At 49.3% G+C, this 12631-nt stretch overlaps 1 protein-coding gene across 1 annotated transcript; it reads left to right on the top strand.

Annotated features, from left to right (window-relative positions):
- Window positions 1–7963: 7963 nt before the first annotated feature.
- LOC122026811 (B3 domain-containing protein Os02g0683500-like) lies at window positions 7964–8758 on the top strand. The gene has a single exon (XM_042585525.1). The coding sequence runs from the start codon at window positions 7964–7966 to the stop codon at window positions 8756–8758; it is 795 nt and encodes a 264-aa protein (XP_042441459.1).
- The last annotated feature ends 3873 nt before the right edge of the window (window positions 8759–12631 follow it).

The raw sequence follows: 12631 nt of genomic DNA, 5'->3' as shown, positions 1-12631 counted from the left end.
GTTTCGCCGAGGGAGAGTTCTTCTGATCGCTCATTCGGCGGCCGCCGAAGGACTTTGGTCATCTCCAAAAGAAGGCCAACGAATACATTAATGTGGAAGAAGCCCAGGTAGCAAGGAAAAAGGAGACGACCGCCGAGCCCGTAGGAGCATTCGAGCGACGTCAATCGAGCAGTCATTAATCTCCTAAAGGGCCCCGGTCGGGAGCCCCTTCACACCAGGAGACTAGTCCACATGTCGTACAACAGGTGGCGACCGCTCGTCCAAGAGGCAAGAGGTGGGCACCGATGTTTTGCACCTTCCACCAGTCGACGACGCACAACACCAGGGAATGCTATGACCTAGCAGCTAGTAGGTCGGTTCCACGCGGATACTACCATCGATCGCCACCTCTAGACCGACGTCGCTGAAGCCGATCTGTAAAACAAAGGAAGGATGAAAGGACGACTGAGCCATGCCATCACCAAAGGAACCGAATCCCTGCCCGAGAATCTTCCGAACGGACTAGACCGTCCACAAGGGAAGAAGAGAACCGGAGTAACACCGGCTGGGGGAGATAGGAATGATCGCCGGTGGGCCGACCGGCAGATATTTTAACCAAGCAAGGAAGTTGCATGCACGGCGGCTCGAGATCCATGTTGTTGGCTGCAGTAAAGAGAAAGCTGAGGGACCAGAGATTTGCTTTGGTCCTAAGGATTTGGAGGAAGTGGAGATCCCCATGACGATGCATTAATCATCCAAGCGGTAATTGCCAATTATATGGTCCATTGAACTTTTATTGATACAGGGAGCTCGATGAATATCATATTCAGGAAGGCATTCGATCAATTATAAATTGATCGGAGTGAACTGTTGCCAATGTCGACTCTGCTCTATGGCTTCACGGGTAATGAAGTGTTGCCGATCGGCCAGATCAAGTTGGTCATCTCACTTGGAGAAGAACTCCTAAAGCAGACAAGGACCACAAATTTCATAGTGGTAGATGCGCCCTCGACCTACAACGTCATTTTGGGCTGATCGGCACTCAATGAGTTCCGAGCGGTGGTGTCCACTTATTGCCACAAGATCAAATTCCCAATGGACGGTAAAGTAGGAGAAGTCAGAGGAGATCAGTTGGCTGCTCGACGTTGTTATGTCGAGATCGTCAGAACGGAAGCACGAGCCGCTCGGAAGACACCTCGCTTGGAGGTGGAACACCATCATTGAAACCCCCCCCCCCTCCACGCTGGTCTACGAAGAGTGAAGTTTCTGGAGGGTGAGAAAAAGGCGGAGCTGGTAGCCTGCCTCAGACAAAATCATGATGTGTTCGCTTGAGCGACACACGATCGAGCTTTCCGACATTTCACCAAGTGTGGCTTAGCATGAGCTACACGTTCGACCGGACACTCGGCCAGTAAAACAAAAGAAAAGGGAATTCAGCATGACTCCAAAGGAGGTTATCAACACCATTCCAGCTATTGTACGGAGGAGAAGCGGTGGTTCCTGCAAAGGTTGGAGTAGAATCGGATCAGATGCAACTCTACGACGAGGGAAATGGCGAGCAAAGGTTACTGGAGCTCGACTTGGTGGATGAAACACGGGATAAAGTGGTCGTTCGGCTAATGGCTTACCGACAGCAGATAAGGTAGAACTACAACAGGAGGGTGATCCCAATGTCCTTTCAAGTCGGTGATCTGGTGTGGAAGAAAATCAAGCTGGTCGGCGACGTCACCAAACTCGAGCCACCATGGGTGGGACCTTACAAGGCCGTACAAAAACTCCGCTCAAGGGTCTATTACTTGGAAGATGAAAATGGAAGATGACTCGAGCGACCATGGAGCGTGAATCATCTCCAATCCTATAGGCCTGGGTGAGAGGTGCGTGAGCAAATATAAAGGTACTTGTGTCTATGCCTTCTGGATACAGGGCCAACATGAATAAAAATCAAAGCTTTCTAGACTCTTGGGCCGACCATACCAAGTTAAAAGACAAGCGACGACTATAAAGCCCTGTCTTCATCAACGGTCGAGCGGCGACCTTAAACCCCTGTCTTCATCAATGGTCGAGCAGCAACCTTAAACCCCTGTCTTCATCAACGGTCGAGCGACGACCTTAAACCCCTGTCTTCATCAGTGGTTGAGCAGCGACCTTAAACCCCTGTCTTCATCAAGGTCAAGCGGCGACCTTAAACCCCGTCTTCCTCAACGGTCGAGCGGCGACCTTAAACCCTTGTCTTCATCAACGGTCGAGCGGCGACCTTAAACCCTTATCTTCATCAACGGTCGAGCGGCAACCTTAAACCCCTATCTTCGTCAGTGGTCGAGCGGCGACCTTAAACCCCTGTCTTCATCAACGGTCGAGCGGCGACCTTAAACCCCTGTCTTCATCAACGGTTGAGCGGCGACCTTAAACCGCTGTCTTCGTTAGCGGTTGAGCAACGACTTTAAAACTCTGTCTTCGTCAGCGGTCGAGCGGTGACCTTAAACCCATGTCTTCATCAGCGATCGAGTAACGACCTTAAACTCATGTCTACACTATAACGGTCAAGCGACGACCTTAAAAATAAAATGAATCGATCGACTAAGTAGATAAGTCATTGCCGATCAGAAGAAACACGAGGCCACACAATTTACGCGACGCTTGAAAAATGAGTCAAAAAATTAAAATACTAGAAGAATATAAAGGTTATCCAGACGGACAAACATTCAGTGAAACTTCAAAATTTTTACAGAGGCAGAACTCTCAACAGGCTCACTCCAGATAATCTAAGACATCATCAGGCAGTGACTTAGCCAGCTTGTCCCGACTAATAACCTTGCATGATAGAGAGGCGGGGAGGTAGCCGCCTTCCCTAAGTTGGCCGAGCGTCCCATCGATTGCCAGGTCGAACAAATGAAGTGCCCGATCGGCGACCTTGTCATTAAAAGCATCCGAGTGGATGTAGGATCACTTCATGAGCTCAAACCTACTTGACTCGGCCTCCTGATAAGTCTCTAAGGCCATTTGAGAGGCGTCCAACTCTGCCTTTAGCGCTGCCAGCTCCTCATCTTTTACAGCGAGTTGGATTTTCGCGGTAGTCTGCCTGGCTAACCATCTGTCCTGCTCTTCTTTCAGGGCAGCTTTAGCTTCCTTCAAGTTATAGGCCAACACCCGAAACTCTTTATTTTTTATCTCCAGATCTTCAAAATCCCGGAGTTTCCTAGTGTTGGCTGAATGGATTTTGGATTCAAAGGTGCTAACCTGTTTATTAAGCCAAGCTAATTGGTTGGCCTGTTCAGTGTTTTTTCCCTTCTCCACCTCCAGCTGCTTGGCGCTCTTAGCCAGATCGGCTCTTAGTTGAGCCATCTCGACATTCATCTGCTCCAGCTACGCCAGAGAAACAGATGATTGGCCACTTGGCGCCCTTAGCTGCTTAACTTCCTGCTCTAGAAAAGCAAATTTTGGCGCATGGCCAAGCTCTCTACCCAATACTGCAAGGAACCAGGAAAAAATAAGCGTCAATCAGAGATACCTTAAGAACATACAAAACACTTACCCTAGTGGACATCTGGGTATGGCTGTCCACGAGCGCCCCCGGAGGCATGACCACTGCATGGGCTCATGCGTCCGCCCATATCTGTTCAAGCGGCCTCTTAATGATTATCTATGCTCGGGGCTCAGGATTTAGCGTCGTCCGACTCACGTCATTCCTTAGTCGGAAGATGGATAATCGTCGTTATGGGGCGTCGGCCGCTTGGGCCTGATTGGGCCAAGGTCACTCTGCCGAATGGTCAAGATATTGACACCGGCCGGATACCAGACTTTTGAATCTTCGGCGGCGATGGCATAAATAGCGGTGCACAAATAGTTCCCTATGGCAGATTGAATAAGGATGGTGTCCAATCCGATGATGTAGGGGGAATGGTCATCGTGGCGGGAGCTGGCGTCGAGGTTTCAACCCGTTTGGCAGAACGAAGGCGGATCCTAGTCCTGGTGGGGGTCCACACCACGGAGGAAGCAGATCGTGATGTCGCCTCCTCCCGACGCCTCTTGCGGTTTATTAGTGGTTCCCCAGGAGAGGTTGAGTCTGACATCCCCTCAACCGGAATCACTGGCAGCCGTGTGGAGGGAGGATTTGATGCACCAACTGCTCCACTGCTGGGCGTCTGGCTGGCTATCCCTTCGCTCACTAAGGCTGACCCTCCCTCGCTCTCTCCAAGCGGGTCTTCTTGTGAGTCAATGAGCTGCACACCTCGGCTCTCCAACTCAGCCACGACCGCCGCATTGATCTCAACATCCGCGAGCTTGGCGTTGTCGGCCAAAGGTGCATGCAACATGACTTGGGTTGTAAAAGAAAAGAAAAAATCAGTTAGATTCAAAAGTTATAAACAAGCAGGAGCGTACCTAGGCTGGACGGAAGCTTCGTGCGGATCGGGCTCAAGCCGAACACGTAGATGACCCCCTCGTGCAGTAATTTGTTAATTTGGTACTTTTGCCCAGCCAATTGTGAGGCAGCATGGAGGTAGTCCGAGCGGCTCTTGTATTTTTTTGAGCTCTGGCAAATTCGACACCTCTAATTGCCAATCGGTTGGGAAATCGGGAAGATCGGGGAATTTAACAAAAAAAAATAGTATTACCTCCAATGTTTATTGGAGGACGACATCTTATCGAAAAAGACCAAGCCCACTCGGGCTTGAAATAAGAAGGTCCCCGCTTCAGAAAATTTAGGATAATAAAAATAATAGAAAAATCGAGGAGTAAGGGGAATGTCGTGCAGGTGGAATAAAATGACGACCCCGTACGGCAGCTAAAAGGAGTTTGGCACTAGTTGGTGGAGAGAAATACGAAAATATTTACAAGCAGCAGAAAAGAAAGGATGGATCGAGAACCGTAGACCGGTGGTAAATTGGTCCCTGAAAAATGTTATGAAATCGGGCGACGGTTAAGCCGACGGTCAAAGGCAGAGGGGAGACCAATTTGATAGTTAGGCGGAATTTCATATGCAGCCCTCAAACTCTTCGCATCGCCTGCGTCAACCCTAGACTCAATGGAAGTGTACCAGAGTCCAAGGACGGCGACAGGAGGCTGAGATGAGCTTGCCATCGAAAGAACGAAAGAACAAGATCGACGATGAACGATAAACGAACACTAGACCGAATTAATCGATCGAAGACCTTACAAGGAAGATCACATAGAATCGATTAAAGAAATGGGAGATTACCGGAATATAGGGAGATCACCGGCGAAGAAGCGGAATGCCACAAAGGCGAAGCTCGAAGACGAAGGCACGAAGTGGAGAAGACGACGACACACGCGAGGCTTATGAACCTCACAACTGGTCTCTCTCAACCGTCCGATCCAAGGTTTCGAAAACCTAGAAGAAGATCTGATTATGGAATTCAAAAAGGTGCTAGTCACATCAGCAGAGGATATCCACCTGTCTTGTCAAGCGTGCAGTGGCAGAAAGAGGGTCATGTGGCATGCGATTACCGGACAGCATTTAATGAACTTAATTAAAAGGGATGGTTGCGCACTCGACCATAATTGTCAAGGATTTACACAGGTTTCGAGAATATGGATGATGTCAGCGACGATCGTGCTCGCTCGAAGAAGTGCATTTGGAAAATTCTCGAAAGTATTGCTGCTCATCGTCCTAATTTGCATAAGGTTACCGGGCGGATCACCCATTTGCCATGGTTAGACAATGACCGAGCGGCATTGGTTGATGCACCGATTAGATGCTAGGGACCGAACAATCCGATCGGAGGTAGAACTCACCAATGAAACCAGTGGTCCAGTCAGTCAGACATGCAACCTCCTTCGACTAGACTTGAGGAGGAAGCTTGTGATGCGACAATAAAGGAGAGCCTACCTGTCACGGGTCAATTGACACAGTGTTAGTCAAAATCAAGGCGGTCAACATCGGGGCTTACGGAAAGAGCTGTTGGAACCCCAAGGTTGTTTTGGTGTAATCAACAAGTTAAGTTAGGTCCTGTGTTGTTTCTAACCTTGTGTCTAAGTGTGCAGGAGGAGCTTAGGAGCACAGGTACTCGAGCGGAAGACGCAGCTAGCGAGAAGGACGGCACGCTGTGCGTCCGAGGGACGAGGTGCTGCAGAAGAGTACACCGGCGGACGAGAAGGAAGTGCGCGCGGTGGTTCCGAGGTACGAAAGCCAGAGCGGAAGATTGCTCGGGGAGCAAGAGACGCAGCTAGCGCGAAGGTCGGCACGGGGTGCGACCGAGGGACGAAGTCTGCGGATGAGTACCCTGGTGGACGAGAAGGAACACGCGGCAATTCCGAGGGATGAGAAGCCGGAGGGAAGCACGCTCGAGAAGACCGGAAGATGGGTTCGGGTGAGCCTTATTCCGGATGGCAGAGATCACCCAAGCTAGCGGAGCCGGAGCGAACAAACTCGGACCAAGACGAGCCGAACTGAGACGAGTTGAACCGGAGTCGAAAAGTCAACTTATGTTGACCTTAGGGCTCCGGGCGCCCGGAACCGACCGGGGCGCCCGGAACCCTTCCGGGCGCCCGGAATCGACTTTTCAACAGGATCGAATTTTGACTCGATCCGACCATTGGGGGATAAAATTTATCCCCCCCAGGGCGCCCGGAACCCTTCCAGGCGCCCGGACCAAGACTATAAATATAGCCTTGGTCTAGAAGCTTAAAGAGAACTCACTGATTGTAAATCCAGTGCTTGCACACTCTCTTTTAGTCTAAGCTTCTGTTTTCTGCACTTCAACGTTGTACGAGGCTTCTCCGCCCGAAGGAGTTTTATTGAGCTTAATCTTCCTTGGATTAACAACCACATCGGTTGTAACCAAGTAAATCTTTTGTGCCTCGCTTTTCTTTATGCTTTTAATTTATCTGCTTAACTTAATTATGCAAGTGTTAGCCTAAAGAGTTCGATGAGGGCTTGTTTTCTTTTTTGTGTTAGCAGGATATCCAACAACCCCCTCCTAGCCGGCCCAACGGTCCTACAAGAGCCTCGGCCAAAGGTGGATGTCTGGTTATCCCGGTCAGAAAAGGAGTGGTCGAGTAGATCACCCAGTCGGTCAGACAAATGGACATCATGGGCCGGTCGGACGAATGGACAACCCGTACTTAGTTGTTTCAGCAGGCAAGAAAATGAGCTGCTTGTACTGCCCATCCGATGCAAGAATGACACTACACAGGAGGAGACGAGAAAACAAAAGAGAACACTCCATCTATCATCATTAAATATGAAGAAGTCAAGACCAAGAAGAACACTCCATTTATCATTAATGCACAGAAGTTAAGACAAAGAAGTCTTCCTCTGGCAATTAATATCATTAAATAAGGGCAGATGAACGACCACAAAGAAAGGTATAAAAGGGTACACCATGTATGAGGAAAGGTATAAGATTGATCATTTTCTTGATTACTCATTCTCTCTTCCTAATTTTGACTTGAGCGTCGAAGGGTCAACGCCAAAGACCCCTTCCCTGATTTGATTTTGTTTTACAATATTGATATCTTCATTCCGTCAATAATTATCCATCCTTAATTTTTCAGCTTCCTTCCTTTATTCGGGCAGGATCACATGATACGATGATATGGATGTGTAGCCCCCTGGGGCACAATAAAGTAGGATAAACTCTAATGTAACGGACGTTCGAATTTTTCACAGGATAACATATCATACATTCAACCCACTTATGATATTGAGCTATTCGTCAAGACTCATCTATATATATATTTTTTATTTGCCCTGATTGTTGATGGATAAATTTTAATTAGGCTCTAGAATAAGATGATAAAAATGTGGCCTGAATTGGCATGGTCCCCTTCTACTGTACTCTATGCATGATTCCATCTATCTCCATTCTTTTATCCTCCACCACCTCTCCTTTCTACTTCTCTTGCGAATTAACTCCATCAATATGTCGATCTTCTCTTCTCCTCCTTTCTCTAGCTTTTAGATCTCAAAGATCTTGAAGAAATTAAGCATCAACAAGTAATCGATTGAGTTGATAGGCATCTAATGGAGGCATTTAGAGTGGTGATCCAACCCAGCATTCACCCTGATTTACCTCCTCCTGCACACCTGTGGGGCCGGGCGCAGGGGGCCGCTGGGGTGGGCGGTTCCCACCTTTTGCTCCAATTGTTGGCCTTTCTGTGGATGGCGGCAGACGGCGGCGGCGGCGACAACTGGCAGCCGGAGCACATGTTTGACAAGGTGGTGACGCCGAGTGACGTCGGGAAGCTGAACAGGCTCGTGATCCCGAAGCAGTGCGCGGAGAGGTTCTTCCCGTTGGAGCCGGAGATGGCCGACAAGGGGGTGGTGCTCTGCTTCGAGGACGCCGGCGGCGAGCGGTGGAGCTTCCGCTACTCCTACTGGCACAGCAGCCAGAGCTACGTGATGACCAAAGGGTGGAGCCGCTTCGTCAAAGATAAGCACCTCCACGCCGGGGACACCGTCTCCTTCCTCCGCGCCACCGCAGGCAGCCGCCTCTTCATCGACCTGCACCACCGGCTTCCGCCTCCCGGAGTCGCACCCTGGGGAGGACATACCGCCGCTGACCACCTCGTACGCTACGGCCGAACACTGCCGGTGCTTCCCCTGCAACCCATCATCGGATCCGTTAAACAAACAGCTTCTGATGACGACGACGATACGGTGCTGGACTCGGTCCCAGTGGTCATTGGCGCCGTGACGCCTACACCCAAGGCGGCGCCCAAGAGGCTGAGGCTCTTCGGAGTCAACCTGGAGTACTGCTCCGACCTGCCGCCGCCGGACTCCAGCATGCAGCAACAACTCCGGCCGCTGGAGGACTAGCAGCAAACACAGAGAGATCAAAGAAGGAAGATGAACATGTTAATCAAACCGATTCTGCAATAATTTTTTTTTGTTTAATTTCGGTATAATTATTCAATTACAAGATAATTATTATATACATTATTTTTGTTAAACTTATTTAGGTAAATCAGGAAGCGCACGCGACGGCCAGCTTAGAAGTCCAGTATCCCTTGATTACGCCATCCATTTGGAGAAAAATTTTCTACAAATATATCGTAATTAGAGTTCAAACCACATATGTCTGGGTGACAATCTGGATGTCCATCGCGACACCATAACCCCGAGAGCATGGTGCTGGTATATCATGATGACATTTACATTTTAGTGACATCATCTAAAAATGTTCTATAAAATGACGTCGTCTTACCCTTCCTCGCATTCCTAACATTTTCAATGCTTACTTCAAAAAATATATCAATATATGGATATAAAAATGTCATAAAAATCATATTTTAAGAATATTTATGTATTTCTTGTTATTATCATAATAAAAATAAATTTAAATATCACATAAACATATTTAAATGTCCTATCTCCATATCAATCATTAAAAGTAATTTCATTGTACCTTCATCTTCCTCTTCAATGACTGACCCACAGATCTACCGAAATATTGTTGGTGTCCTACAATATTCATCATTATACGACTGATACGGTGCATAACGGTGGAATCCAATAAGATTGGGCAGTTAGAAGTCAAGGGGGCGTGGTAGTCAGAAGTCAAAAAGACGTGACAGTCAGAAGTCAAGGGGACGGGGACAGTCAACAAGAAGGGAAAGAGGGAGTAGGATTAGGTGACGACGTCGGCAACTTAATTCCTGGTCAGGTTCGCACAGGCCGGAACTTCGGATCTGAGACACCTGGGTAAACAGTCGGGGTGATACCTGACCTGGAGTTGACGAGTTAGGCTCTCCTGGCCTAGTTGTACTTAGGTCTAATGCTCTCAGTAAGCTAAACTCCCGGACAGCTAACTCTCGATCAGCTCTTGGACGATCTCTCCACGGCTCCCTGCCCCCCAAGGTTTAGGCCAAACGTTATACCCAACTGGTCATCCCAAGCTGCCCTATTCATGCTCGGTCGGGACAGAAGGCACTACAGGACAACGAGGTCAGAGAATTGTAACCGCTTGTCAGAGAATAACTGCTGAATATCAAGGAATATTCCAACGGTCTGTAGCCACCTGCGGATGGAACCTTCCTTCAGTCTATAGGAGGATGCCATGTGTCCTCCATCACCCGGCAAGTTCTGACACCCGACATTCTGACACTAGTCAAGCTCCAGGAGGTACGCACTGTCATATAAAAAGGGAGGTCCTCTCCCTTGTGCAAGTATACTCTCTCGCACATTCGCACTTATCTTCTACTTTCTTTCTTCTTCGTACACTGTTCTTCTGAGGGAAAACTACCTAACTTGAGCATTGGAGGGTCTGCTCTGGAGACTTTTTCCCTGGTTTCTGGCATCTAACGCCCGTGTGCTTGTTTGAGTGTGGGCAGAGCTCAGGTACCACCGGCTCAGTCATCGTCATCCGTCAGCACCACGTGGGAGTCCATTTTTGGAAGCGTATACGAGAAAGGTGTCTCAGTCGCCCCTCCGTCAATGTCCGCGACAGCTCACCCGTCCTTCATCTGACTCAGATTCCGGACAAGATCAATTTAACGTCGTCTGTGGGAACTTTCTTCACCTATTCTGGAGCATAAAGATGGAGGAGACTGGACGAATCAACTTGACCATGACAACAGGGGAGTACAAGATGTTCAAGGAAGCTAAGAGACGAGCGGCTTCCGAAAAACAGACCACTACCTCGCGACCATACAAAATGTCTGTTGTTTCCAAGGACCCGACTCATGTTTCGGACAGAGGGTCTAAGAGGAAGCAACCCGAGGAATTTCCCCAGGCCTTCTACCGGGAACCAGTCCCGGACTACTACCATAAGGGTCTGGACGGTTATAATAAGAAAGAGCAACCACAAGCCTCTATGGTGGAAAGCTCCCCGCCCAGGGACTCAAAGAAGGGGAAGGATATAGTCATCCGGGAGGAGCCCCGAAGGGAACCTGATAAGCAAGTGCCCTTCTCTTTAAGGATACTAGAGGAGAAACTACTGAAGGGGTACAAGCCCCCGGCTATTGGAGAATACGATGGCAGTAAATATCTGGAGGATCATCTCCGCAAGTTCAGGAACGCTGCGCTGTTACATCAATATAGTGACATTATTAAGTGTCGAGTATTTTTGAATACTCTATCTAGCTCAGCATAGAAATGGTTCGATGGATTGTCGAATGGGTCTATCACCTGTTTTCATGATTTCTAGACTATCTTCTTGCGCCACTTTACCAGCAGCAGGAAGTATCAGAAGACAGACCACAACCTCTTCGCTCTTAAGTAGGGGTCATCTGAGCCCCTGCGGAGTTATATCAAATGCTTCAACCAGGTGGCCCAGGATGTCCCATCTGCCACCTCGGAAATATTGATGAGCGCCTTCTCTCATGGACTAGTAGAGGGGGAGTTCTTCTGAGATCTCATCCAAGATCCCGTAAAGAACTTCGACAAGATGTTCGGGAAGGCAGCTAGCTATATCAATGTGGAGGAATTTCAGGTCGCTCGACGCAAAGCAGATAAGGCGCCTACTCCCGCCAACAAGCCAGAGAAGAGGCCTCCCCAACCACCAGCTTAGCCTCTTTCGAGTGCCCGGGATGCCCGACCGCCCTTCCCTCCCGATCAGGATCCTAGGCTGACTCAGTGTATGCCAGCGGTTCAAGCCCCACGACCTGGACCGTGGGGGTCACGTTACTGCACTTACCATCGGTCCCACACCCATGCCACCAGTGATTGTTTCCAGTTCGCTCGAGACTCTCGGCGCGTCGCTGAGCTAGGCTTGCCTCCGCCTGAGATCGCGCCCAGGACTCAACAGAGGATATTGGCCAGCCAAGAACCCATGGCAGGTCAGTCTAGTAGACCCCTGCCCGATAATACGGGACAAGGAAATCAACAGCCTGATTATAACCATGAGCCAAGGGAAGCCCAAGAAGAGGAGAATCGGGGAAACATGACCATCCACGAGATCGGTATGATCTCAGGAGGGCCCACAGATGAAGATTACGCTAGGGCTTGGAAGTCTCATAAGCGGTGCTTGGAAATACATGCAGTAGGGTGCAGCAGGGAGCAAGCTACAAGGCCCGCCATCAGCTTTGGGCCATAAGATCTGAAGGGGTTGGAGTTCCCTCACGACGATGCCCTAATAATCAAGGTCGTCATCGCCAACAGCCGCGTGGCGAGAGTTTTCGTGGATACCGGAAGCTCTATCAACGTGTTGTTCAGGAGTACGTTCGAGAGCATGGAAATCGACACCAGCGAACTCCAGCCCGTGGCTACTTCATTGTATGGCTTCACCGGCAATAAAGTACAACCCATGGGCCAGATCAAGCTAGCCATATCTTTGGGTAGCAAGCCCTTGGTGAGAATGTGGAGAAGCACCTTCATAGTTATGGATTCACCGTCCTCATACAACGTCATCTTAGGGAGACCAATATTACACGAGTTCCGAGCGGTAGTCTCCACTTTTCATCAGAAGATCAAATTCCCTGTGGGAGACCAGGTCGGGAAAGTTAGAGGTGAGCAATTGGTCTCTCACAGGTGTTATGTTGACATGGTGAAGGTGGAAGCTCACAAGGCTCAGCGAACCCAGGATGGCAGGATTCACGTCATTCAGGAGGAACCTTTGCCTATAGCAGAGGAGTCCATCCCTTGGGAGGAGGTTTAGTTCTATCATGATCGCCCGGAAAGCATCACCTGCATATCAAGTGACATGCCTATCGAAGTCAAGACGGACCTAGTCCACTGCTTGACTCGTAATAG

This window comes from Zingiber officinale, chromosome 10A (assembly GCF_018446385.1).
Source record: "Zingiber officinale cultivar Zhangliang chromosome 10A, Zo_v1.1, whole genome shotgun sequence".
In the NCBI taxonomy this organism is placed as follows: domain Eukaryota; kingdom Viridiplantae; phylum Streptophyta; class Magnoliopsida; order Zingiberales; family Zingiberaceae; genus Zingiber; species Zingiber officinale.
This window is presented reverse-complemented; position numbering and strand designations above follow the sequence as displayed.